The sequence below is a fragment of the Spermophilus citellus genome, assembly GCF_964194105.1.
Source record: "Spermophilus citellus genome assembly, chromosome: 1".
Lineage (NCBI taxonomy): Eukaryota > Metazoa > Chordata > Mammalia > Rodentia > Sciuridae > Spermophilus > Spermophilus citellus.
In genome coordinates this window covers 275,991,987-276,017,382 of record NC_138182.1, presented here as the reverse complement: position 1 = coordinate 276,017,382, position 25,396 = coordinate 275,991,987, and the positions used below count along the sequence as shown (strand labels likewise).

Genomic DNA, 25,396 nt, shown 5'->3' with positions numbered 1-25,396 from the left:
TGAAAATAGATGATGTATAATATATTAATATAATTTCCATTAAAACTTATCAGAAATCTATTTCATGATAAAAGAAACTAGAGGGGAGTGGGTTTTGGGGACTTAATATAACTGTATGACACAGAGGTATTACTGCTTCAGGCATGACTGGATCCAGGAGCTCAACATACCAGAGCCCTTTCTCCATCTCTTGAATCTCCTTCCTCCAATGCATCATCTGGCAGCTCCCTTCTTCATGGTGACCAAAGGCTGCAGAAGTTCCCATTGCACAGTTGCCATTGCCCCTTTTCTTCACCCAACAATCCTAATGGGAGAAAAGAAAGCATTTGTTCCCCAAAGGAAACACATAAACTGAGCCTTTGCAGTGTGCCTGTTCAGGCTTGCTATAGTAAAATACCTGAGGCAGGGCGATTATAAATAATATAGATTTATTGCTCACAATTCTGGAGTCTGGGAAGTCCAAGATCAAGGTGCCAGCGAATTTGGTGTCTAGTGGAGCCTCACGCTGCGTCATGGCTTGTGCTTTCTTGATGGGATCTCATGTAGGTGAGCACCCCCTTCTACCTCTTTTAAAAGGTCAAATTTCAGCCACAAGAGCATATCCCTTATGGCCTGCTCACTTCCCAGAGGCCTTACTTCATAATACTCTTGCACCTGAGGTTACAATACAATCTAGCGGTTGGGGGACATTCAGGGCACAGTTCTGTGTTGTTCAAAGTATTTTTTTTTAATATTTATTTTTCAGTTATCGGCGGACACAACATCTTTGTTTTTTGTATGTGGTGCTGAGGATCGAACCCCGGGCCGCACGCATGCTAGGCGAGCACGCTACCGCTTGAGCCACATCTCTAGCCCCTCAAAGTATTTTTGAACAGTGAGTTTTTATGCTGCCTGGTTCACTTTACTGTGCCACAAGTGTTTAAACGGAGCCATTTGAGGAAATATTTTATCTCAGAGTTATAATCATTGGAGAGATGGGTCTGAGAAATTATCCAGTCTATTCTGTCTTTTTACTGTGCTCAGTTAAGCTCTGCAGTCATCATCAGCATCACAGATTGACCTCTAAGGAACTGAAGGTACATAATGGAAAAGTGATCTCATGTCATTCAAGTAGCTGATGGTGGGGAGACAGAGCTAAAGATTCCAAGATGTTCCCGCTCCTCTCTCTTAAATATCATCCCCGAGGCAAAATGTCAGGCCAGCAAAGCACCCAACCAGTGGACTGTGTCAGCCCCAGAGATCCTCAAAAAGAAATGAGCCAGAGAAGAACAATCTGGTTTTCTTTCCCACTTCTGGATTTACTGTTTAAAAAAAAGGGGTGGAGCAGGATAGACAAGCCACAACGGCTGCTATTTGTTTGTTCCTCTTTGACAAAATATTAAAAAATATGCCTTTTGGCTAATCAGAGCTCGAGCTCAGTAAAGTTTCTGAAAGATTCTAGAGATTGCTGCCCTTCAAACGTTTCTCCTGCATCATCAGATTATTTGGCAACAGTGTCTGCTCAGTGTTGTGGCAAGCGGTCCACTGTCCCTGGCGCCTTCACAAGCTGACCAGGCACGAAAGAGGAAGTGTCGTCCATCTGAAGGCGAATCTGTTGACAAGGACATGTGAGCATGAGCCTGCTGGAAGGGAAGGGACAGATCTGCAGACCAGAGCATGGCCCTGAGGAGGATGTGGGTCTAATTCTCACACTAAGCAAGTGCTGCTCCTGGAACGGCCACCAAACACTGTGCAAGAGACCCCCGGGAGACAGATCTTTGTCCTGGACCCGTGGGAGCTCAGAGTCAAGCATGGAGAGAGATCAGGACTTGGACAATACCGGGCAGGGGACTAAGTGTGGTGGGAAGAGTGGGATGACCTGGGAACCCGTCAGCAGTGGTCCACAGCAGAGACTGGAAGGACCAGCGGAGTCAGCCAGATGAGGGGAGAAGAAGGCAGAACCCAGGTAGTGTAAACACCGAAGTCAAAGCAAACTGCTGGCAGGATGGGGGCCAGGAATTTAGGGAACAGCAAAATCATCTAAAAAAAAAATTAAGGAACTACTCTGTTCTTGTCTGGAGCTCCACAAAGCCATGCAGTTCTGTACACACACCACCCCCGCACTGTTGGGTTCCCTTTAGGACTCTAAGCTGATCTTCTTTTTCCCTTCTAGCCAGCTCTTAAACTCTTCCTGCGGGCAACATTGGCTCAACGAAAGCTTGTTGATGCTAAGGTGTCAATGACTAGTAGGAGAGTGCTGTGATTATTTGACTGATTATTTTACACATCTAAAACATATTTTATGATCATTATTAAAAACACTCAAAACATATATTATTACTTTATTATTAATAACTTTTTCTTAGGGCCCTATTAGCATAGCTTGATGCTCCTGCTATGGAAGTTTCTGCCAGTGCCTACTGGGCAGTTTCTGTGCCTGCTCTGTTGTCCCCTCTCTCAAGTACTCTCCGGGTTTCCCAGCCTCCACGGGCTTCACACATGGCCTGCCTATTCCTCTTTCGTCCGGCAGGGTTTCTCAGCCTTGCTTGTGAACTGTTGACTTGGATTGTGGCCTCCCACCACTTGTGGCATATATGCACCTGCGTGCCGTGATATTGGAGGAGGGGTATGTCACCCGTGGCCTGGACTGGTATGTCGCAGGGTGGCCCAGGCTTCTCCAAGTCACCGCTTATCCAGGAAAAAGATCATATGTGGCTTTGGGAGAATTGTTGAGTTCCTGGGCAGTGATTTCTTTGTTAGGGAAAGCTTTCCATATGGCACCGGAGCCTGGGTTCAAATCCTAGAATGGCATTTACTAGCTGGATGACCTGGAGCAAGATATTTAAGTTGTCTGTGCTTCTGCTTCTTTACCTATTACTGGGAACACTAGTAGTAGCTACCTAAAGTGGGGGGTTGTACAATTAAATGAATTAATACAGGTAGAGCTAGCACTTCATACGTGCTCAGTAAAGCTCTGCAGTCATCATCAGCATAACCTATTGACCTCTTCACACTGTCCTCTATTACAAAAATTGACCCTGACCAATTTTGGTATAAAAGTTTTTGTAGTTGTTTAGGGACTTCATATAAATAATGAGCAACATATAATCAGATACAATGTAGAATGGAAGTAGAAAAAGAAGTCTTTCTCAAATTCTGATTTTTTGAGATATCAACAGTGATGGCATAGTGTTTTGAAGACAATGACTGGTCAAAAGACCTGCATAGGTATTTCTCCAAAAGATTATATAAATGGTTAATAAGCAGATATAAAGATGCTCAACACTACTAATCATCAGAGAAATGCAAGTCCAAACTAGAATGAGATTCTAATTTATACACATTAGGTTGACTATTAAAAAAAAAAAAAAACCACCAGCCAGGTGTGGTGGCATACACCTGTAATCCCAGCAGCTCCGGAGGGTGAAGCAGGAGGATTGTGAGTTCAAAGCCAGCCTCAACAAAAGTGAGGTGCTAAGCAACTCAGTGAGACTCTGTCTCTAATTCAAATACAAATTAGGGCTTGGGATGTGATTCAGTGATCAGGTGCCCCTAAGTTAAATCTCCAGTGCCCCCCACAAAAAAAATACCAGAAAGTAATAAGTATAGACTGGGGGTATATCTCATTGGTAGACATTTTTCCATATATTTGTGAGGTGCTGGGTTCAATCCCCAGCAGTGCAAATACTAATAAATGTAGGAGAGGACATGGAACAGTCGAAATTCTCAGATGTTTCTGGAGGGAATCTTTTCCACTCTGGAAAATAGTATAATTGTTCCTCAGAAAGTTAACAGAATTACCATGTGATCTGACAACCCCATTTGTGGTGTATACTTGAGAGAAGTAAAAGCCTAGATTCAAACAGATATTTGTGCACCTATGTTCATAGAAGCATTATTCAAAATAGCCACAGAGTGAAAGCAATCTAAATGTCCATTGATAGATGAATAAATGGATAAAATGTGGCACATATGCCTTAAAAGGAAGAAAATTCTGACATGTGCTACGACATGGATGAACTTTGAAAACATTATGCTAAGAGAAATAAGCCAGTCACAGAAGTACAAATACATATGATTTCACTCACCTGAGGTGTCTAGAACAGTCAAACTCACAGAACAGTGGTTGCCAGAGGCTGGAAGGAGAGAGGAATAGAAAGTTAGCATGTATTGGGTGTGGAGTTTCCATTTGGGAAAGAACAAAGTTCTGAAAACAGATGGTTAGTGATAGTTGCACAACAATGTGAACCTACTTAACAGTACAAATAGTTACCAAATAATACACTTAAAAGTAGCTAAAGTGGTAAACTTTGTTTGTATATTCCCCCTCCCACATACAAAGACAATGAATTTGGATAAAAACGGTCAGAAGTGAGTACAGGCTAGAAAATGTCACTGATTCTCTGTGGGAAGTCAGCTCGTTGCCACCACGCATTCATCCATGGGGTCATTCAGTGAATTCTGGATAACTGCATTCTACTTGCCAGGCATCATTCTTGTATGCAAATTACAGCAAGTGGTCCACCTTCTCCCTTGTCAATTTTCCTGTGAGAGGAGGACATTTAACTGGACATCAGTCTATCAGCATGCTCTGCAAGGGAGTGAAGATTTCAATTATCCAAACAAAGGCTACTGTTTTCATAACCACTGTCAACTTGTCCTAGCCTGAGGCTGGCTGGGATATGAATGAATGACCCCTGAGTGAAATGAAGGGTTTGACAAAGCAATGGAAAATTTATTTTGCTAAGTCTTTAATGGTTCTGGATATTCCACATTCCATTTCAAAGTTCAAATGGTCAAGAAAACCTTACGAAAACAAAAATTCTAATTAAATACTTGCTAGGAACTATTGACCAGATTTTTTTCTTTCTTCTGATGTGATCACAACCCTCCATGCAACCAATTAGAGGTTTAGCTGTTGCCCTGGCCATTCATTCTGAACGCTCCGGGGTCATTATCAGTGGCTTCTGAGCACCATGCTAGGCGCTGCCTATGGTTTTGGTTGTTCTTAGGTGGATATTTTGGTGTGATTTGTGTAAACATTTCAGATAAGTCTCTTTCTACTGAAGTTTTTGCTGAACTCAATCTTTTTTTTAATCTTCTTTAAAAATTTTTGTTCTTTTTAGATATACATGACAGTAGAATGTATTTTGACATTTTATTATATATATATGGAGTATAACTTATTCTAATTAGGACCCCTTCTTGTGGTTGAACATGATGTGGAGTTACACTGGTCATGCATTCATATATAACATAGGAAAGTTAGGTCTTATTCATTCTACTCTTTCCTGAACTCAGTCTTTTTTTTTTTTTTTTAAAGAGAGAGTGAGAGAGGAGAGAGAGAGAGAGAGAGAGAGAGAGAGAGAGAGAGAGAGAGAATTTTTAATATTTATTTTTAGTTCTCGGCGGACACAACATCTTTGTTGGTATGTGGTGCTGAGGATCGAACCCGGGCCGCACGCATGCGAGGCGAGCGCGCTACCGCTTGAGCCACATCCCCAGCCCCTGAACTCAGTCTTTAACTACCCATTTGTTATGGTTTGATATGTGGTGTCCCCCAAAAGCTCACATGTGAGACAATACAAGAAAAGTTAGAGGTGAAATGATTGGGTTATTAAAGCTTTAACCTAATCAGTGGGTTAATCTAACTGAATGGATTAACTGGGTGTTAATTAACTGTACGCAGATAGGGTGGGGGTGGAGGAGCTTGGTCACTGAATGAGGGGTCATGCCTCTGGGGTACATATTTTGTCTTTAGTGAGCAGAGCTTTCTGTTGTCCTGAGCTGGTTTCCTTCACCACACCCACCTCTGGCTTAAAGCAAACTGGCCATCTATGAACTGAGACCTCTGACAGTGAGAGCCCCAGTAAATTTTTCCTCCTCGAAAACTGTGCTTGTCAGGTCTTTTGGTCACAGCAGCAAAAAAAAGATGATTAAAATACCATAAAAACTCAAGCTCTGAGTGAGGTACTAGGGATTCTAGGTCAGATACTAGGGTACTAGGTTCTACCCCACGCTCCCGGTCTCTTAAAACAATCAATAGCTTCGTGATTGTTCAGACATGTGGTGAATCATACAAGGGCAGTCCCAAAAGCCCACAGGAAATCTTTACATGTGTTCATGTTTTCTTTTTCTTCAAAGTAATTTTTAATGAAGCATTTTTTAACAAGATACAATTAGCTTTATTATTTATAGACGCGGTAATTGTTAACCTGGACAGAAAAAGATGAACTTTACTGAGCAACTAAGGACAATATTTAGAAAATTTAGTTAGTTGGCTCAATATTAGATTGAGATGCAGAAATTATTATCCTTTATGTATATAAATGACCTCATTTATATATTTGTATATTTGACCTCATTTGTATAGGCTCAACAATTAGGCTCAAAAATTTTAATTTGTATATTACTTTGTATATTGACCTAATTTGTATATAATTAGGCTCAACAATTTTAAGTCATTTATTGCTTTATAGTAACATTGCTCTATACACACAAGATCTTACAGAAGATCATAGGAAAAGATACAAAACATTTAGCAATAATACTGGGAGAAAACTTCCAGGATCTATATTGTGTCTTTTATTCAATTAATATTTATATGATGTTTATAGGTCAAGCACTATTCTAAAGGTTTTATACATAAAACCCTTAATCTCCATTTACAAAAACCATCAATTAGACGATCTTATAGACCCGTTTCATAGACTAGGACACCGGGACACAGAAATCGCTAAGTAACTCATGGAAGACCATGTGGCTGATGTGCTGGCAAACTAGGCAGTCTGGTTCCAAGGTTTAAGTCCTTAAGTACCACACTAAAAGACCTTGAACTCAGCTTTTGGAGTAACAATGAACATTACAGTCAACCACAAAACCTAATGTGTATTAATTGAAGGGATTTTAGGCCAAATCCAAACAGCAGTGTTCATAAATATTATCTTGTGGGAGGGAGGAAAACTGGTTCATTTGTTTTGTGGTTAAAGGACTTAAGTAAATTTTATTTTATTACACCAAGAGAAATCAGTTCTGGTATTTTTAGTTTCTAGAATGGACAATTTGTCCTTGCCACTGCTCATAACCTTGTTTTGGTTTAATTAGGCTCAACAATTTTAAGTCATTTATTTGGTACAAGTAACATTGCTCTATACACACAAGTGCTGGCTTATGGCTGTAGAGAACTACCCCTCAAAGTTAAATATCTGATTTGGATTAAAAAGTACTTTGTTTTTGTTTTTTCCCCCGCTAAACAAACTGCAGAGTTTGGGAACATTTTTATTATTTTCTGTAAATCATGGGTGGCAGAATGGTTGGATGGTTGAGAAGTGACACCTCATTCAAACTGCACTATTACTTAATGGGACTCAGTTTCCTCTTCTGTGACAGTACCTACCTCATGGGAGAGTGTGAGGACGAATGAAATAGTACATGTAAAGGGCATGTCTATGCACACGGTCTGTTATCTGCTGTCCTAAATGTCTGGCATTATGTCAACTGATTTTGCTCCAATGTGGATTTTCCGGGAATTACCTAAGATTTATGATCCTCTAATACTTTGTTCTGAGACTCAAGGAGAAAAAAGATTCAGTTACTTTTAGATGTTGCCTCAAGGATACTGAAGCCACATAAACTTCCAGACTGTTTCCCACATCTTTCTTTAGTTATGGAACTTTTCTTTCGGAAAGCGGCCAGGACATTTCACATGCAAATCTGTTTGTCTCTGGGAATTGCATATTTTGGAGAAAAGGGTTGGGCTTATCAGGATTTTCATTTTCTTCCTTTTTCTTTTGAAAAAAGGGTCCATCGGATTAGGAAATCAGGAGCAAAGAGCCTTGAGTCTTTTTATTGTTGCAAGGTTTATTTTTACTGCTTGCTACTCCCATATTTTTTTCCTTTCCATAAACCATTTAATAAGAGGGACCAGTTTGGTCAACAAAGTACTTACTCTGCTCCTAAAGTAAACTGTGAGTTCTAAGTAAGCTTAAGCCTGGTCTGCTGACCCAAGGGGAAAGAAAACTATTTTCTTTCCCCTTAGATTTGCCTATCTAGTGGAACATCCCTGAGCAGGCAGCTACGTCTGGATTCCAGTCTCGGGAGGGCCGTGACTGACAAGCTTTAATACGCGGTCGAAGGAAAGGGACTCACTCGCTATTTTGCCCTGGTGCCTCTACCCCATCAGCCACCCTCCCCCACCCCGGGGTTTACTTGCTTCCCATTCCATGGACCTTTGAAATAAAGTGCCAGGGAGACCACGGTTTCCATTCGTGTGAAACTGCCAGAGTGCTGCCCCAAGAGCAGCCTCGAGAGCCTCGCCTGGACGCTGCCAGAAGCCTCCGGACCCATCACAGAGCATTAGACGCCCCTGCGCAGCCCAGGCCTGCGACCCCGACGGCGCGCGGAGGCCCCGCCCCAGCCCGCTCCTCGGCCTCTGATTGGTACCCCGGCGCGTCAGTCAGTGACCAGGGCGGGAGCGCAGACGGCCGTCACCGCCCCCCGCCTCTCGCGCAGCTGGCGGCGGGGACCGAGCCCGGGCGCCCGTGGGCGGCCCCGTGTCTGACGGACCCACGGGCCGACGCCGCGCGCCGGTCCGCAGCGCGCGGCCGGCATGGCAGCGCCGAGAAACCCCTCGCGGGTGCGGGAGCGGGCGCGGGTTCGCGCCCCCGCCGCAGGTGGGCGCCGGGCTTGGCGGGGCGGGGGGCGCGGCGCGGGCGGGGCCGTCGGGCCGGGCGGGGTCCCGGGCAGCCTCCGCCGACCTGGCGCCGCCCGAGAGGTGGAGGTCCCGGGAGCCTGCGCGAGCCCCGGCCCCGCGGGGAGGGCAGGCGCCACGGCGCGGGCGGAGGCGCCCCACCCGCGGACGGCGGCGGCCGTCGGAGCGGGCTCGCGAGCGAGTGAGGAGCGGACCCCTCGGGCCGAGCGGTGGGGTCGCCTGCCCTGGAGGGGATGGCGGGCTTCTGGAAGGAGACAGCTAGCGTCACTGCTGGGAGGGGGCCCGTAGCGGCGGGGACCGAGCCCCACGGGAGCAGCCCTGGGCGCCTGGACCCCGGGGCCCGGGTCCTCTCTGAGCACTCGGTTGTTGTGGGAGGGAAGTCGCCTGGTTTCGCGCCTTTCTGGCAGAGGATGTGGCCCACACCTTCGCAGCAGTCAAGACTTGCTAAACAACCGAGAAAACTCGGGCTTAAAAAAAAAATCATCAAGGACCCGAGCGGCAATGCAGTATAGCAGCAGGTCGCGCCTGCAGGTCTGGTCCCTGTGACTGCGACTCCCGCTCTGGTTTGGTAGCTGGACCCTGCCAGCTCTCAAGACCGGAGGTGGAGGGCACCTTCCATCCCGTCCCTCAGCTGTGACCTCTATTTGATTGCCAACTCCAGGGAAGATGGTCAGTGCTGCTTCTCGGTTTGAATGGGCCCCGTTTCTGTATTTTCCTGGAGGCCGTGCCAGGAGTGTGAGCTCACTAGTGAATTTGGGTTTCAGGTACTGCAGCGTTTAATGGCAAGTTGGCAGGTGCTGGTATCCTTATTAATTGCTGTTTAGTCCCAGCAGGAGCTTTTAATTCACACAGCCAGCTGTTGGTTGTAGTGGAAACAGCACCTTTCAGGAAATCAGGACATGAAGTCTAGACATCATTTTGATCAAGAGTGTCTGGGTAGAAGTCACGACCACTGAGGACTTTCATGTCCTCATCCATAAAATGAGAGTGTTGTGCTAGCTGAGGGTCCATAACCCTCCCAGTCTAGAATTCTGTGATTGATTTACCTCCCACTTTCCAAAATTTGGAGAATGAACTCATTTTTTTAACCTTTCTGCACCTTGGGTTATTATAAAATTAGCCAAATATTTCCTGTGGGTGTATTCATTTGAACTTTTTATTATGTTATTTTCTTCCCTTCTCCTGTCTTAGTTTGGCAGAGAAAGAAACTTTGGAAGTGCAGGTAGGGGCACAGCTGGAAAAAGCTGTTTGGGAGGTGGAAAAATGCCTACTCTGGGCTTAACATAATTGCCAAGAATTTTTCTTTTCTCTGCACCAAGTTTAAGGTGTCCCAGTGTGGTGAGCTTAGGGAGAGAGTCTTTCCTTTGCACCAGCACAGGGGGTCTGCAGTTGGTGTGGAGCAGAGGAAGAATGTGATTGAAGGATTAGATCATGGGAAACTTCTCTAAAGCAATGTGATTCAAGGATCAGATTATGGGATTTTTTTCCTCCCTAAGTGCTCTCTGAGGACTTGGAAGTATAGTTTACCTTCTTTGCTGGTACACTGGCAAAAAAAAAAAAAAAAAAACAAAACAAAAAAAACAACCAACAGTTTTAACATCTATCGCTCAAGCTAGGATGGAGATAGCTTTTTTTTTTTTAATCTACCCCTAAACATTTTTGTGTGAGAGAGGTATAGATTAGCTTTTAAGATAACAGCAAGTGATACCAAGTAACACATGACAATAAAAAAAACACAAAACAGAAAACAAAAACACAAAAGAAAACCCATAGAGCAAGTAGAGATAGAGGTTCATTGGTTGTCATTCTTATTCTTGTTAAAAAGTGTTTTGATATTGAGAACAATGGACTAATGACATTTGTGTACCATATTACTGGGAAGGCACTGTCATAGTTTTAGACAAATAAGAGGCCAAAGGTCGGTTAGTGCAATGCCTCAGAGCTCAGAGAAGATACCATCAGCTGTCAGGAAGGTGATAGATTCTGGAATAAACTCATTGTTTTCAGCACCCTTGGCAGACCTTGTGTTTGAGGAGGGAATGTGAGCGCCCCACACTCCATCCTCAGTCTTCTTGCTTCAGGGTCATTAACTGTCCTGAGTGGTTCAGACCTTGCTGTTGTTCTTTCCACCACTGTTCCTCTTAGTGGCAGTGGTCATGTTTTCAAACACTCTATAAAGAACTACAGACTCCTTGACGGTCCTTAGAGGTTGGGGTTTAGAGACATGAATGCCTTGGATGGAATGCGGGACCCATCTACCCGGTTCCCCCACTCCACCTGTATTCAGAACAGCTCTGCTTTTTGTTAGTTTTGTTTTTGTTCTAGGTGAGATTTTGGTTGGGTACAAGGGCCTAATGATAAATTGTTTTAAAATAAAGGTAATAATGGCTAATTTTTTTAGTGCTTATGCTTTAGTTCACTTATTACATGTGAAATTGTTCTGATTGTTCTTGACCCATAGAAAGCATTCTAGTGTTAGCTGCTGCTGTTATAATTATTGTCATTTCCTTGTAGTATGTGATTGCTACTTTGTTATCCCCATTTTAAGAAACCGAGTTATGCTGGAGCATGACTGAAATCCCAGTGACTTGGAAGGCTGAGACAGGAGGATTGCAAGATCAAGACTAGCCTCAGCAACTTCTGCCCTAAGCAATTTAACAAGACCCTGTCTCAAAAAACAAACAAACAAAACCCAGCTGGGGTAAAACTCAGTGGAAATTTAACGCAGCTGGGTTAAATCCCCAGTTCCAAAAAAGAAAAAAAAAAAAAAAACAACCCTGAGTTATGCACAAACTTGTACAAGGTTACTCACCTCCTTCCTAAGCTTTCCTGCCAGTTAAAAGGTCTGTTCCTCATTATCATGGGTTCCCTTATTCCAGAGTTCTTCAAGGATGACTGACTTTATGAAGCAGATGTTTCTGGCCCACCATAAGCAGTCTCTGGCCTGTTCCCATGGGTAATCACAGGTAGTCACTAGGTAGACAGGTGAGTTTACCTGGTGAGCACTTCTGTGTTCACAGGAAGAGTAGGCAAATGGGAAGTTATTGACCAAGCAGCCAGCTGGGCATGAGGAGGGAGTGTGGGGCACACACACTTTTACTTCAACTTGGGCTGCCAAAGGTGTGCAGAGAATTGGGAACTTGTCCTCGAACAAGTGCCAGGAAGGCCTTTGCTCTCAAGGAGCTGAACAATGAGTGTGTGTATGTGGGGTGGGAGAGTGTGCTACCAGTGGTCAGTGTGTGCCACAGAGGAGTGAACAGACGTGCTGTGATTCTCCTCTGTTCTAGTTTGACCTAAAGGGGAGTGTCTTCCTTCTTTAAAAAGTGATTTGAGGGGAAAAATGCTAATAAACATACTCATGTGCACATACACACTCATACATGGACTGCTTAAATCAAAGGGTTTCTAGTTGATTTTTTTTTTGCTACCCATTTGTCCTACTTTTATATGTCTAGTCTTACATTTCTGTGAGTTGAATAAATATCAAATAAAATGTATCTTTTGAGTACCATGTGTCTTTCTAGGTAGAAGTTCTTGATTGGTACATTTCTTAACTTGAAAAGACCTTTTACCTGGTTTAGAACCCAAGACAGACTTAGGTTCTTCAGGGAAGCTTTCTCTGGCTCCCTGAGGTGGCATGAGCACCTCCCTAAACACCAGCCTGTTGCACACAGTGCTTGTCCCTGTTGCAGGAACAGTGGGCATTTGAGTTTTCTTTATGGTACGGAGCACAGAGACACTGATCATTGATAATCTAATCTTTGTAACCATCACTCCATGACACTCAGAACTGTTGTGGAAGGAACTCAGGGTTTCCAGCTTATAAGTAGTGGCCAGGGTTAGACCCCTGGTCTGGGCCTCCACTGATGACAGATCTTTAACCAACCACCTGCCTGCTCCTGTCTCCTGAAACAGTTCTGGTTTCTACCTGAGAGCACTCCATAATTCCCAAAGTTACTTCTGTACATTTAAGATGCTCTGAATAAAAGTTGGGTTATCACTTTTATACCATTGTTGTTTGAGGTAACTCTCACAGGCTTGAAGTATAGGAGAAGGGAGATTATGAAAAAGTTCTCATTGCCAGGTAAAGCTTACTGTATTCTTGTGATTCCTATACGTAACTTCTAAAGTCTCTGCTTAACTTTTAGAGGCGTCATTGCACTACTTAGTATGTTTGACCAGCAAATCCTTCCTTTCTCGCCTATCTGTGTTGTTTGATTAATGTTGTTACTTAGTAAGACAGTCCGTTTTCAGAATTGAGGTCACGTGCACATTGATTTGATTTGTAATTAATTTAATGGAAGAACATTTAAATGTTTCTTCACAAGAATTCAACAAAGAAGTTTTGTTTATGTTCTCACTTTTCCAATAACCTTTTTTGTTCTAGTCATACTCCATTTTTTACCTTTCCCATTTATTGGAGCCAGAATGGACAGGTGGCGTCATGTTTAAATTATGATGATGATGATAAAATGTTTATGTTCATTTCTAGGAGACGATGGACTATTGTCTGTTAGTGCTGTTGCTGGTTCCTAGGAAATAAAAATATTAGCAACTGTAGCACATAAAATGCTGTGCTTGATAAATATCTAAATTCAGAATTTTAGGGCATATCTTTTCTTGTTGCTTCAACCTTGTAACTGTGACACTGAGTCTGTGGAATTGTTGGATGAATACACATAGTAATTTAAAATACCTCATTAGTTCTGTCTCCTTTTTCTCAGTTACTGGTTTTTAACAGATGCTAGTGTTAGTCTATCAGAGGGAGTAACCTGTAATTGGAAGTCAGTTTCTCAAGAGAGCCTCCCCAATTCAGGGAGAAGTAGAATCTCATTCAAAGTTGAGGGTTGACTGTTAAAAGAAAGAAGCATCCCACCCTCTTGTTCCCATCATGACGGAGATAAGTTCCTGTCCTCTCTCGGCTGCGGACAGTCTCAGTGGGTGCAAACTAGTTCTCAAATAGCACAGACATGGACATGGTTTGGAGCTGGTGGTGGCAGTTCTTTGGAGGGCTTTGAATAGTTTGTGTTTTTCTTCTAAGCCAGGGTATAGAGTCTAGCTTACAGCACTTAGTCTCCCAAGTTGAAGAAAAGTGAACTAACTTCCTTCTTGCTTGGTAATGATAGACTCAACCCCCCTGGGTGTTAGAATAATGTCTAGTACATTGGGGCTGGGCTGTTTTTTGATCTGTCACAAGGCCTCAACTTGGTATTAACTGTCTAAAATTAAAGGAAAACCAAATGCATCCAAATCACCCCTTGGACAGGGTGCTGTGTGAGCAGGATGGCTGACAGGAAAGGGGAAGTGGAAGAGATGACGAGCTAGTTCCAGTGCAGGCTGAACTAGATACGCAGCCCCCATCTAGATATGAAGTGCTAGAAGCACTGATGTCAGTGACAAGATTAGCTGTTTGGCATTTTACTTGGCATTTGCAGAATGAACTTAGAATTCAGTTTGTAGATGAGGAGTAGATTGGTCCTCCACTTGTCTGCTTGAAATGGAAACATAGTAGACTTATTAATGTAAATGTTGATTTGTACCCTGGAAGAATAAGACTTGGGCTTATGAATTCCTCTGAAATCTGAAGATAAAAATCACTTGAAGAGAGAATGTACTTGATTAGTTTTCCATGGTCTGTTCATTCATTTTGTTTTTAAAATATCTGTTCATCTAAATTTGGGGTACTTAGCTCATCGTCACACTGGAGGATTTCACATAGGCTGTGCTTGTCTTGGTCTTCATGTTTTCCTATTCCAGTGTTTTCTCCATATATACCTCACTGATTCATTCATTCAAAATTTGGAGCCTGTAACATGGAGGTTCAGTTTGTCCTCTCCCTCACCCTCCCTCCCATCTTCCCAACCTTCTTTTTCTTCTTTTCCTCTTGCTTCCTTTTAGAAACTGGTCACTTTCTATGTTTTCAGGCCAATAGGTTTACTAGCTCTTTAGAACCATCTTCAACGACTAAGGGCTAGAATATTTGCAGGTATTTGTCAAGCTCTTATGTATCTTTTGTCTGTGTGTAGGCCATCTTTCCTGGTTGCTAGCTTCAAGTAATGTTTTGAGTTTAGTTTGAACATCAGTTTTTTCTCACAGTTATTCAAAGTCCTGTGCCATGTGCTCCAACGTGACTATTCCTCCGACATAACTCTGAAGCATATTAAAATAAAGAGACCTGTAGAGAAGTAAAGGAAGTGGTGGCTAATGGCCTGGCCTCCTTATGTTTTCTCATAGTGGAGGAAGCTATCGTCCAGAGTCACTCAGCTCCCTAGGTCTAGACCTTGAGTTCCCTCCTCATTCCACTACCTTGAAACCATTCTACTAGGTGGCCACTTCACATTCTCACTTCCTGCTTTGAGTTTATGTGGTGTAATTAAGGGAAGACAAAACACTCTGGTGGCTCACTATTTCTGACATGCACATTAAAAACTGGAAGGGACCACCAACATAGAAGCTCAGGTATGGTGGAATGACAGAATAACCTCCAATGAGAGAATAAGTTTATTTTTCTCACATCAGAGCTCAGAGGTCCCCAGGGCTGAGACAGGTTCCATGGTGTCAGGGGCCCAGGCTTCTTCTACAGCCTCTATGCCCATAGTCACTTTTTGGTCCAGGATGGCTGCTGGAGCATCAGTCATCATGCTTACAGTCCAACTAGCAGGTAGGAGCAAAGGTGAAGGATTTGCCCCTCTTGATGAGCACTTCTGAAAATTACATACCTACTCTTGGCCAGAATTTACTCCCATTGCCATATGTAGCATCCAAGGAGGATGGAATGACCCTTTATTCTCAGTAGCCTTGTGCCTGACTGAAATTCAGAGTTTTTTTCTGTATAGAAGGAGGAGAGAACAGACCCTGGTGCAAGCTGACGATGTCTGCCACAGAGACACGAGGATTGGATCCTGACTACATGGATTCATTCCACTCATTCAAGTAACATTTATTAACTGTCTTCTCTGTGCCTAGGCATGGGGAAAGCAGAGAGAAACCAGACACAGTCCCAGTCCTTAAGACATTTGCCATCTATGGAGGGAAACAGTCACTAATCAAACACACACATAATTGTGTAAATTGAGACGAGTACTGAAGAAGAATAGTGTGTGCTAGAAAAGAGGAAAATAGGGATCTGCTCAAGCCAGGGGGTTTGGGGATGGTTCAGAGAAGTGATATTTGCACTGAGAGCGGGAGGAGGAGTGAACTAGATTATGAGTGGAAGGAATAATGTTCCCGACGGAGGGAATAGCACAGACAAAGCCTTGTGGGAGGTGAGAGTGAGCTCTGGGGGGCACTGAAGGTGGAGCAAGAGGGAGGGAGGCATCAGACTGAAGGGGGTTGGGGATGGGTGACACTTTCCTGGCTTATCTGATACTGAGGATGTTCCTGGGCTGTGGGACTCTCAGTGCTAAAACTTGGAGGGTCCTAGGCAAACCAGGGTGAATTGGCCACACTCCTTGGAGGCCACTTAAGTGATCAGGTTTCTTTCTTCATAACTACTTTCGGGAAAGTTCCATCTTAGATAGGCATAGCTCCTTGCCAGAGGAAACTATTGATGAGTAAAAGTAGCCCCTCGCATGGGCAAATGGAAATGGGCACAAAACAGAAGTAGCACTTCATTGTAGTTGGGTTACTTTACCAGTGAGATAGATTTTTCTTTACCTGGTTTGATTTCTTTGGAAATTAATTGGCATCTGATGATATATTTAAGATAACAGAAAAGGTCAGTGATAGGGGAAGCCCTTGCTTTCCCTATAACAGTTTCTCATCACTGGTAATACATTGAAATCACCTGGGAACTTAAGAGACAGATGCTTGGGCTTAGCCCTTTAATAAATCAGAAAACTCATGGCAGTGGGATTCTCTGTCCCATCACAGTGTCTCTCAGACCTCAGTGTGCATGCAGATCACCTAGGGTCCTGATAGAATGCAGATTTGCCTACAGAGGGGCCTGAGAATCTGTATTTCTAAAACGTCCTGAGGTGATGTTGATGAGCTGCTCCACAAACTGAGTAACAGTGCTCTGTAATGTTCAGTGAGTTTTTAAAAAAATATTTTTATTAGTTGTTGATGAATCTTTATTTTATTTACTTATTTATTTATATGCGGTGCTGACAATCGAACCCAGGGCCTCACACATGCTAGGCAAGAGCTCTACCACTGAGCCACAACCCCAGCCCCAGTGAGTTTATTTTTTAATGTTCACTGGTTTCTTTTTAGGTAAGCAGATCTGTAGGTCTGCCTAGAGGTAGATGGGCCCATGGGAGGACAGAGAGGTATAAACGTGGGAAGTGGCCAGGGAGGCTTCTATGTGTAGTACCAACAGAAACATCACACTGAACTCCTGTGGGGGCAGATCTCAACTGCTCCATTGGTCCCAGAGAGTATTTTGTGAGGGGTTTCAGGTGAAGCTTGGTTTGTAACACCAAGTGGCGTTGGTATTGGTCACAGAAGAACTAACTCCCGAGGCTTCTGGCTCGGATGGTATGATAGATGATGTACCATTCTTTACCCTTCTCATATCTTGTCTAGCGGCCCTTTCAGTTCACGTGATTGGCTGCCAGGATGTGGGTCTTTCCTACAAATAAGAAAAGCTGTGGAGGGCTGGGGATATAGCTCAGTTGGTGTAGAGTGCTTGCCTTTCATGCGCGAGGCCCTGGGTCAATCCCCAGCACCACAAAAAAATAAATAAATAAATAAAATAAAAATAAATAAAAGCAATGGAAAGATTTTTTTAAATAGGAGGTGACACATTCATTGAATGTTTAAAAAAAATGCCAGGGGCTGAATTTGTATCTCAGTAGTAGAGTGTTTGCCTTGCACATGGGAGGCACTGGGTTTGATCCTCAGCACCACAAAAATAAATAAATAAAGGTATTGTGTCCATCTACAACTAAAAAAATTTATTAAAAAAATAAAAATACCAAACCACACTAAAGTAGAAAATAGAATTAGGGAAAACAGTCCAATTAGAAGGATTAGTAACCATTAGGAACAGCATCCTAATGATTCTAATTAATGTGCAAATTACTACCAGGACAAAAGTGACGTGTAGCTTTTGTCAACATGTTCATAAATTATTTGTGTTAGAACGTAGAAGTCTAATGTTAAAGATCAGATTTATGTGAGAGGATGCCACAAAAGCCCTTGCAAGTCAAAGCAGTGAGCCTGTCTGGGGATAGATGCCAGGTCCTACCTGAGTCTTTAGACTCACAGAACTTACTCGTGTGATCTGGATAACACTTGCTTCCCTTCCCGTGTGCTGAGGAAAGGTGGGCACAGGAGTTGGCGATTAAACAAATTTTGATTAGTCAGCTCAATGAGAGAGAATCCACACATCTTGGTCCTGTGGCCAGACAGGCTTGCTAGGCATACTTAAGCTGAACTCACCCCTGGAATGCCAGGTCTCCCTCCCAAGGAGAGAGCAGGCCCCAGCATTCTATTTTTGCAGGTAGGTTCAGGGAGGAGAGAAGGGGCAGAGCTGAGCAGTCCCAGGATATTGTTCTAGACCTGCCAGTCACATAGGTCTCTGACCCTTAGGAAGGAGTGAAATGAGAAAGGGAGGGGATGCAGAGGCCACTACCTGACCTCCAGGAAAGTCCCTCTACTGGGAAACTTGAGGACAATGAGGTAAAACTCTGATCCCTGTTTCCCCTTCAGAAGATGGGACTCCAGCCCAGCCCCAAAGGGATTTAGGTTGACAGCAAGCATAATGTGAGTGGATAGCCTCTTGGTTTTTTGGTTTGCTGCTGTGTAATACTAATCCCAGATTACAGCAATTTGAATGTGTCATCTAGAACTGGGTTCAGCAAGTTAATAGGCCAAATCTGGCCTGATGTTTGTTTTTATATGGCCTCTGACCTAAGAATGTGTCTTTTTTGTTTGTTTGTTTGTTTGTTTGTTTTTATTGGTTGTTCACAACATTACAAAGCTCTTGACATATCATATTTCATACATTAGAATCAAATGGGTTATGAACTCCCATTTTTACCCCAAATACAGATTGCAGAATCACATCGGTTACACATCACATTTTTACATACTGCCATATTAGTGACTGTTGTATTCTGCTACCTTTCCTATCCTCTACTATCCCCCCTCCCCTCCCCTCCCATCTTCTCTCTCTACCCCATCTACTGTAATTCATTTCCTCCATGTTTGTTATCCCATTCCCCTCATAACCTCTTATATGTAATTTTGTATAACAATGAGGGTCTCCCTCCATTTCCATGTGATTTCCCTTTTTTTCTTCCTTTCCCTCCCACCTCTTGTCTCTGTTTAATGTTAATCTTTTCTTCCTGCTCTTCCTCCCTGTTCTGTTCTTAGTTGCTCTCATTATATCAAAGAAGACATTTGGTATTTGTTTTTTAGGGATTGGCTAGCTTCACTAAGCATAATCTGCTCTAGTGCCATCCATTTCCCTGCAAATTCCGTGATTTTATCATTTTTTAGTGCTGCGTAATACTCCATGGTGTATAAATGCCACATTTTTTTATCCATTCATCTATTGAAGGGCATCTGGGTTGATTCCACAGTCTATCAATTGTGAATTGTGCTGCTATGAACATCGATGTGGCAGTATCCCTGTAGTGTGCTCTTTTAAGGTCTTCAGGAAATAGTCCGAGAAGGGCAATAGCTGGGTCAAATGGTGGTTCCATTCCCAGCTTTCCCAAGAATCTCCATACTGCTTTCCAAATTGGCCGCACCCGTTTGCAGTCCCACCAGCAGTGTACAAGAGTACCCTTTTCCCCCCATCCTCACCAGCACTCATTGTTGTTTGACTTCATCATGGCTGCCAATCTTACTGGGGTGAGGTGGTATCTTAGGGTGTTTTTGATTTGCATTTCCTTGACTGCTAGAGATGGTGAGCATTTTTTCATGTACTTGTTGATTGATTGTATGTCCTCCTCTGTGAAGTGTTTGTTCATGTCCTTGGCCCATTTGTTGATTGGGTTATTTGTTTTCTTATTGTCTCATTTTTTGAGTTCTTTGTATACTCTGGATATTAGGGCTCTATCTGAAGTGTGAGGAGTAAAAATTTGTTCCCAGGATGTAGGCTCCCTATTTACCTCTCTTATTGTTTCTCTTGCTGAGAAAAAACTTTTCAGTTTAAGAAAGTCACATTTGTTGATTCTTGTTATTAACTCTTGTGCTATGGGTGTCCTATTAAGGAATTTGGAGCCCGACCCCACAATCTGTAGATCGGAGCCAACTTTTTCTTCTATCAGACGGAGAGTCTCTGATTTGATATCTAGCTCCTTGATCCACTTTGAGTTGACTTTTGTGCATGGCGAGAGGAGGGGATTCAGTTTCATTTTGTTGCATATGGATTTCCAGTTTTCCCAACACCATTTGTTGAAGATGCTATCCTTTCTCCATTGCATGTTTTTAGCCCCTTTATCAAATATAAGATAGTTGTAACTTTGTGGATTAGTCTCTGTGTCCTCTATTCTGTACCATTGGTCCACCTGCCTGTTCTGGTGCCAGTACCATGCTGTTTTTATTACTATTGCTCTGTAATATAGTTTGAAATCTGGTATCGCTATACCACCTGATTCACACTTCCTGCTTAGAATTGTTTTTGCTATTCTGGGTCTTTTATTTTTCCATATGAATTTCACGATTGCTTTATCTATTTCTACAAGAAATGCCATTGGGATTTTGATTGGCATTGCATTAAACCTATAGAGAACTTTTGGTAATATCGCCATTTTGATAATGTTAATTCTGCCTATCCATGAACAAGGTATATTTTTCCATCTTCTAAGATCCTCTTCTATTTCTCTCTTTAGGGTTCTGTAGTTTTCATTGTATAGGTCTTTTACCTCTTTTGTTAGGTTGATTCCCAAGTATTTTATTTTTTTTTTTTGAGGATATTGTGAATGGAGTGTTTTTCCTCATTTCCGTTTCAGAAGTTTTGTCGCTGATATACAGAAATGCCTTTGATTTATGTGTGTTGATTTTATATCCTGCCACTTTGCTGAATTCATTTATTAGTTCTAGTAGTTTTTTTGTAGACCCTTTTGGGTCTTCTAGGTATAGAATCATGTCATCCGCAAATAGTGATAATTTAAGTTCTTCTTTTCCTATTTTTATGCCTTTAATTTCTTTCGTCTGTCTAATTGCTCTGGCCAGTGTTTCGAGAACTATATTGAATAGAAGTGGTGATAGGGGGCATCCCTGTCTTGTTCCAGATTTTAGAGGGAATGCCTTCAATTTTTCTCCATTCAGAATGATGCTAGCCTGAAGCTTAGCATAGATAGCTTTTACAATGTCGAGGTAAGTTCCTGTTATCCCTAGTTTTTCTAATGTTTTGAACATAACGGGATGCTGTACTTTGTCAAATGCTTTTTCTGCGTCTATCGAGATGATCATATGGTTCTTATCTTTAAGTCTATTGATGTGGTGAATAACATTTATTGCTTTCCGTATATTGAACCATCCTTGCATCCCAGGGATGAATCCTACTTGATCATGGTGCACAATTTTTTTGATGTGCCTTTGTATCTGATTCGCCAGAATTTTATTGAGGATTTTTGCATCTAGGTTCATCAGAGATATTGGTCTGTAGTTTTCTTTCTTTGAGGTGTCTTTGTCTGGTTTCGGAATCAGGGTGATGTTGGCCTCATAGAATGAATTTGGCAGAGCTCCCTCTTTTTCTATTTCCTGAAATAACTTGAAAAGTATTGGTATTAATTCTTCTTTAAAGGTTTTGTAAAACTCCGCTGTATACCCATCCAGTCCTGGGCTTTTCTTGGTTGGAAGTCTTGATTGCTTCTTCTATTTCATCTATTGATATTGGTCTGTTTAAGTTGTGAGTATCCTCCTGACTCAGTCTGGGCAAATCATATGACTTAAGGAATTTATCGATGTCTTCACTATCTTCTATTTTATTGGAATATAGGTTTTCAAAATAATTTCTAATTGTCTTCTGTATTTCTGTAGCATCTGTTGTGATATTGCCTTTTTCATCCCGTATGTTAGTAATTTGAGTTCTCTCTCTTCTTCTCTTCGTTAGCATGGCTAAAGGTCTGTCGATCTTATTTATTTTTTCAAAGAACCAACTTTTAGTTTTGTTAATTTTTTCAATAGTTTCTTTTGTTTCAGTTTTATTGATTTCTGCTCTGATTTTAATTAATTCTTGCCTTATGCTACATTTGCTGTTGTTTTGCTCTTCCTTTTCTAGGGCTTTGAGATGAAGTGTGAGTGAGCTCATTTATTTGTTGGTTTTTCTTTTTTTTTGAGGAATGACCTCCAGGCGATGAATGTCCCTCTTAAAACTGCTTTCATTGTGTCCAATAGATTCCGATATGTTGTGTCTGTATTTTCATTTATCTCTAAGAATTTTTTGATTTCCTCCTTTATGTCTTCTGTAACCCATTGATCATTCAGTAACGTATTGTTCATTGTCCATGTGATGTAGGATTTTTCCTTCCTTCTTTTATCATTGATTTCCAGTTTCATTCCATTATGATCTGATAAAGTACATGGTATTATCTCTACCCCTTTATATTTACTGAGGGTTGCCCTATGGCATAATATATGGTCTATTTTTGAGAAGGATCCATGTGCTGCTGAGAAAAAAGTATATCCACTTGATGATGGTTGATATATTCTATATATGTCAGTTAAGTCTAGGTTATTGATTGTGATATTGAGGTCAATATTTTCTTTATTCAACTTTTGTTTGGAGGATCTGTCCAATGGTGAGAGAGGTGTGTTGAAGTCACCCATGATTATTGTGTTGTGGTCTATTTGATTCTTGAACTTGAGGAGAGTTTGTTTTATGAACGTCGCAGCGCCATTATTTGGTGCATAAATATTGATAATTGTTATGTCTTGTTGGTGAATGGATCCTTTTAACAGTATATAATGTCCTTCCTTATCCCTTTTGATTAACTTAGTCTTGAAGTCGATTTTATTCGATATGAGAATGGCCACCCCTGCTTGCTTACGAGGACCGTGTGCGTGGTATATTTTTTCCCAACCTTTTACCTTGAGCCTGTGTATGTCTTTTCCAATCAGATGTGTCTCCTGGAGGCAGCATATTGTTGGATTTGTTTTTTTAATCCATGTTACCAGCCTATGTCGCTTTATTGGAGAGTTTAAGCCATTAACTTTAGAGTTACTATTGATATACGGTTTGTACTTCCTGCCATGTTTGATTATTTATCTCTTTTTTTTCTAATTTAGTTTGTTTCTCCATGATTAGCTTTCCCCACCCCACCCCGTCCTCTGTCTTTACCGAGGCACTTCCCGCTGATGGTTTTGGTTATTGTTTTTCATTTCTTCCTCGTGTAGAGTTTTGCTCAAGACGCTTTGCAATGCTGGTTTTCTGGCTACAGATTCTTTTAGCTTTTGTTTATCATGAAAGATTTTTATTTCGTTGTCGTATCTGAAGCTTAATTTTGCTGGATACAGAATTCTTGGTTGGCATCCATTGTCTTTCAGTGTTTGAAATACGTTATTCCAGGATCTTCTCGCTTTCAGGGTTTGTGATAAAAAATCCGTTGTTAACCTTATTGGTTTACCCCTAAATGTAATCTGCCTCTTTTCTATTGTAGCTTTTAATATTTTCTCTTTGTTCTGTATATTGGATATCTTCATAACAATGTGTCTTGGCGTTGGTCTACTGTGATTTTGTGTGCTCGGTGTCCTGTATGCATCTACAATTTGTATATCTGTTTCCTTTTTTATTTCTGGAAAGTTTTCTGTAATTATTTCATTCAGCAGGTTACTCATTCCCTTGGCATGAATCTCTGTGCCTTCCTCTATCCCGATGACTCGTAAGTTTGGTTTTTTTAAGTTATCCCAAATCTCTTGGATGTTTTTCTCGTGATTTTTTACCAGCCTATCTGAGTTGGCTAGACTCTTTTCAAGATGATATATTTTGTCTTCATTATCTGACGTTCTGGCTTCTACTTGCTCCACTCTGTTAGTGATACTCTTGATTGAGTTTTTAATTTGGTTTATCGTTTCCTTCATTTCTAGAATTATTGTTTGATTTTTTTTATAATCTCTATCTCCTGATAAAGATGCTTAACTTCTTCTTTTATCTGTTTATGTAATTCATTTTCAATGTGATCTTTAAGGTTCCTTTCCATCTGTCTAAGGTGTTCCTTGAGTTCTTTATATGGCCATTTTTCTGATGACTCCAGGTCCTCCTGAATATTTAGGCTGTCCTTCATTGTTTGTACTCCTTTTCTTCCTTGCTTTTTTATGCTCATGATACTTCTTGTTCTGTTTGACTGCTGAGTTACTGTTTACTCTTATAAATTTATTTGATGCTTGGGAGGAGAGGTATTAGAAGGGAAGGGAAGAAGTCACTAAAGAGAGTGAGTGTAGGCAGGTAGAATTCAAGAAAGGGGGAATAAGAAAATTGAAAATAAATGAAAAGACAAAAGAAAAAAAAGTGAAAAGAAAGAAAAAACGAAAAAATAAAAATTTAAAACAAACAAACAAAAAATTATAATGATAATGAAAAAATGGAAATTGAAGTTTAAAAAATAATAGTAATAATAATAGAATAAAAAGAATTAAAAAAATTGAAACCATTAATAAGAAAGTTAAAGAACAACAACATCAACTACAAAAAGTGAGAATAAAATAAAAAAAATACTAATAATAATCATTAAAAAAATAATAATAAATGCAGTCATAGAGCTCGATTAACTTCTCTTCCAGTAGGTGGAGCTATGCCCACTGGGCCAGGCTTCTCCTCTTGATAGGTGGGAACCAATCACTGTGCCTCAGCTCTTCTTCCCAGACTGTGCGGGTCTCCAGTCCTGAGTGCCTAGGTCCTTCTCTTGTGGTTCCTCAACCCAGGCCCCACTCACCTGTGACGCTTACCACAATACTGGCTACACGCCGGGTCTGCTGCTCCTGGGAGCCCTGTTTTCATGGATGCCTGGGCATACCCTTTCTGTTTGCCTCCCTTGGACCCTAAGTTTGTAGGGCTTGGGGCTCAGGACCCCCAGCAAATTTGTTTGCCCTCAGGTAGCAACTCCCCTGGTAGCTGGTACAAGGGACCTCTGTTGTCAGCAGAGGGATACCCTGGGTCTGACTATTGTGCTCAGTTGGCTTTTACCTCTGTGAGTTCAGGTGGGCCGACTAGTTATTTCAGTGGGCTCATTAGTGCTGAGTCACGAGAAGCAGGCGAACCAGAACTAGAATGCAGCCCAATCCGGGCTCGGTGTGTTCTGAGAGGGGCAGACTGTTCGCTCGGGATCCCCTTCAGCTCAACAGTGCCTAGTGGTCCTGAGCGAACAGTATTTGGACAGTTTACTTCTCCCTATGCTCGCGCAGCTGAAGGGGTTAGAGACTTGATCTCTCCGCGTTCGCTGCCATGTTGGATCACTTAGATTTTAAATTGTCACTCATCTTATCAGCTGTTCCATTTAACTCAGCAGCTCACTCGTGTGGTGAAGAGTCTGCTCTATGGTGCTCCGCGGGAAGCGGCAGCGGCAGCGCGGTGGCGGCCCAGCTGTGGCCTTCGGGACCCCCGGGGAAGGGGTGCGGGCTGGGGGAGGGGAGGCAGCGCCTCGGGGCCGCGCAGGCCGGGTACCGGACACGCGGGAGAGCGGGCGGGTTGGGGGAAAGAAATTGAGATCTAGATTTAGGGACTGAGCGTGGGAGGAGAGACGGCGTGGGAGAAGCAAAGTGGAAAGGCGAAGAGGAGAAGGAGAAGGGGCCGAGGGAGCCGGGTAGCTCGGG

The 25,396-nt window shown here is 42.3% G+C and overlaps 1 protein-coding gene across 1 annotated transcript in view; it reads left to right on the top strand.

The window, feature by feature from the left end:
- Window positions 1-8,453: 8,453 nt before the first annotated feature.
- Window positions 8,454-25,396, top strand: part of OTULINL (OTU deubiquitinase with linear linkage specificity like) — a 33,434-nt gene continuing 16,491 nt past the window's right edge. The window contains exon 1 of the mRNA XM_081295776.1: window positions 8,454-8,651. Coding sequence (XP_081151902.1) covers window positions 8,588-8,651 — 64 coding nt within the window. The 5' untranslated portion in view covers window positions 8,454-8,587. The remainder of the gene's footprint in view (window positions 8,652-25,396) is intronic.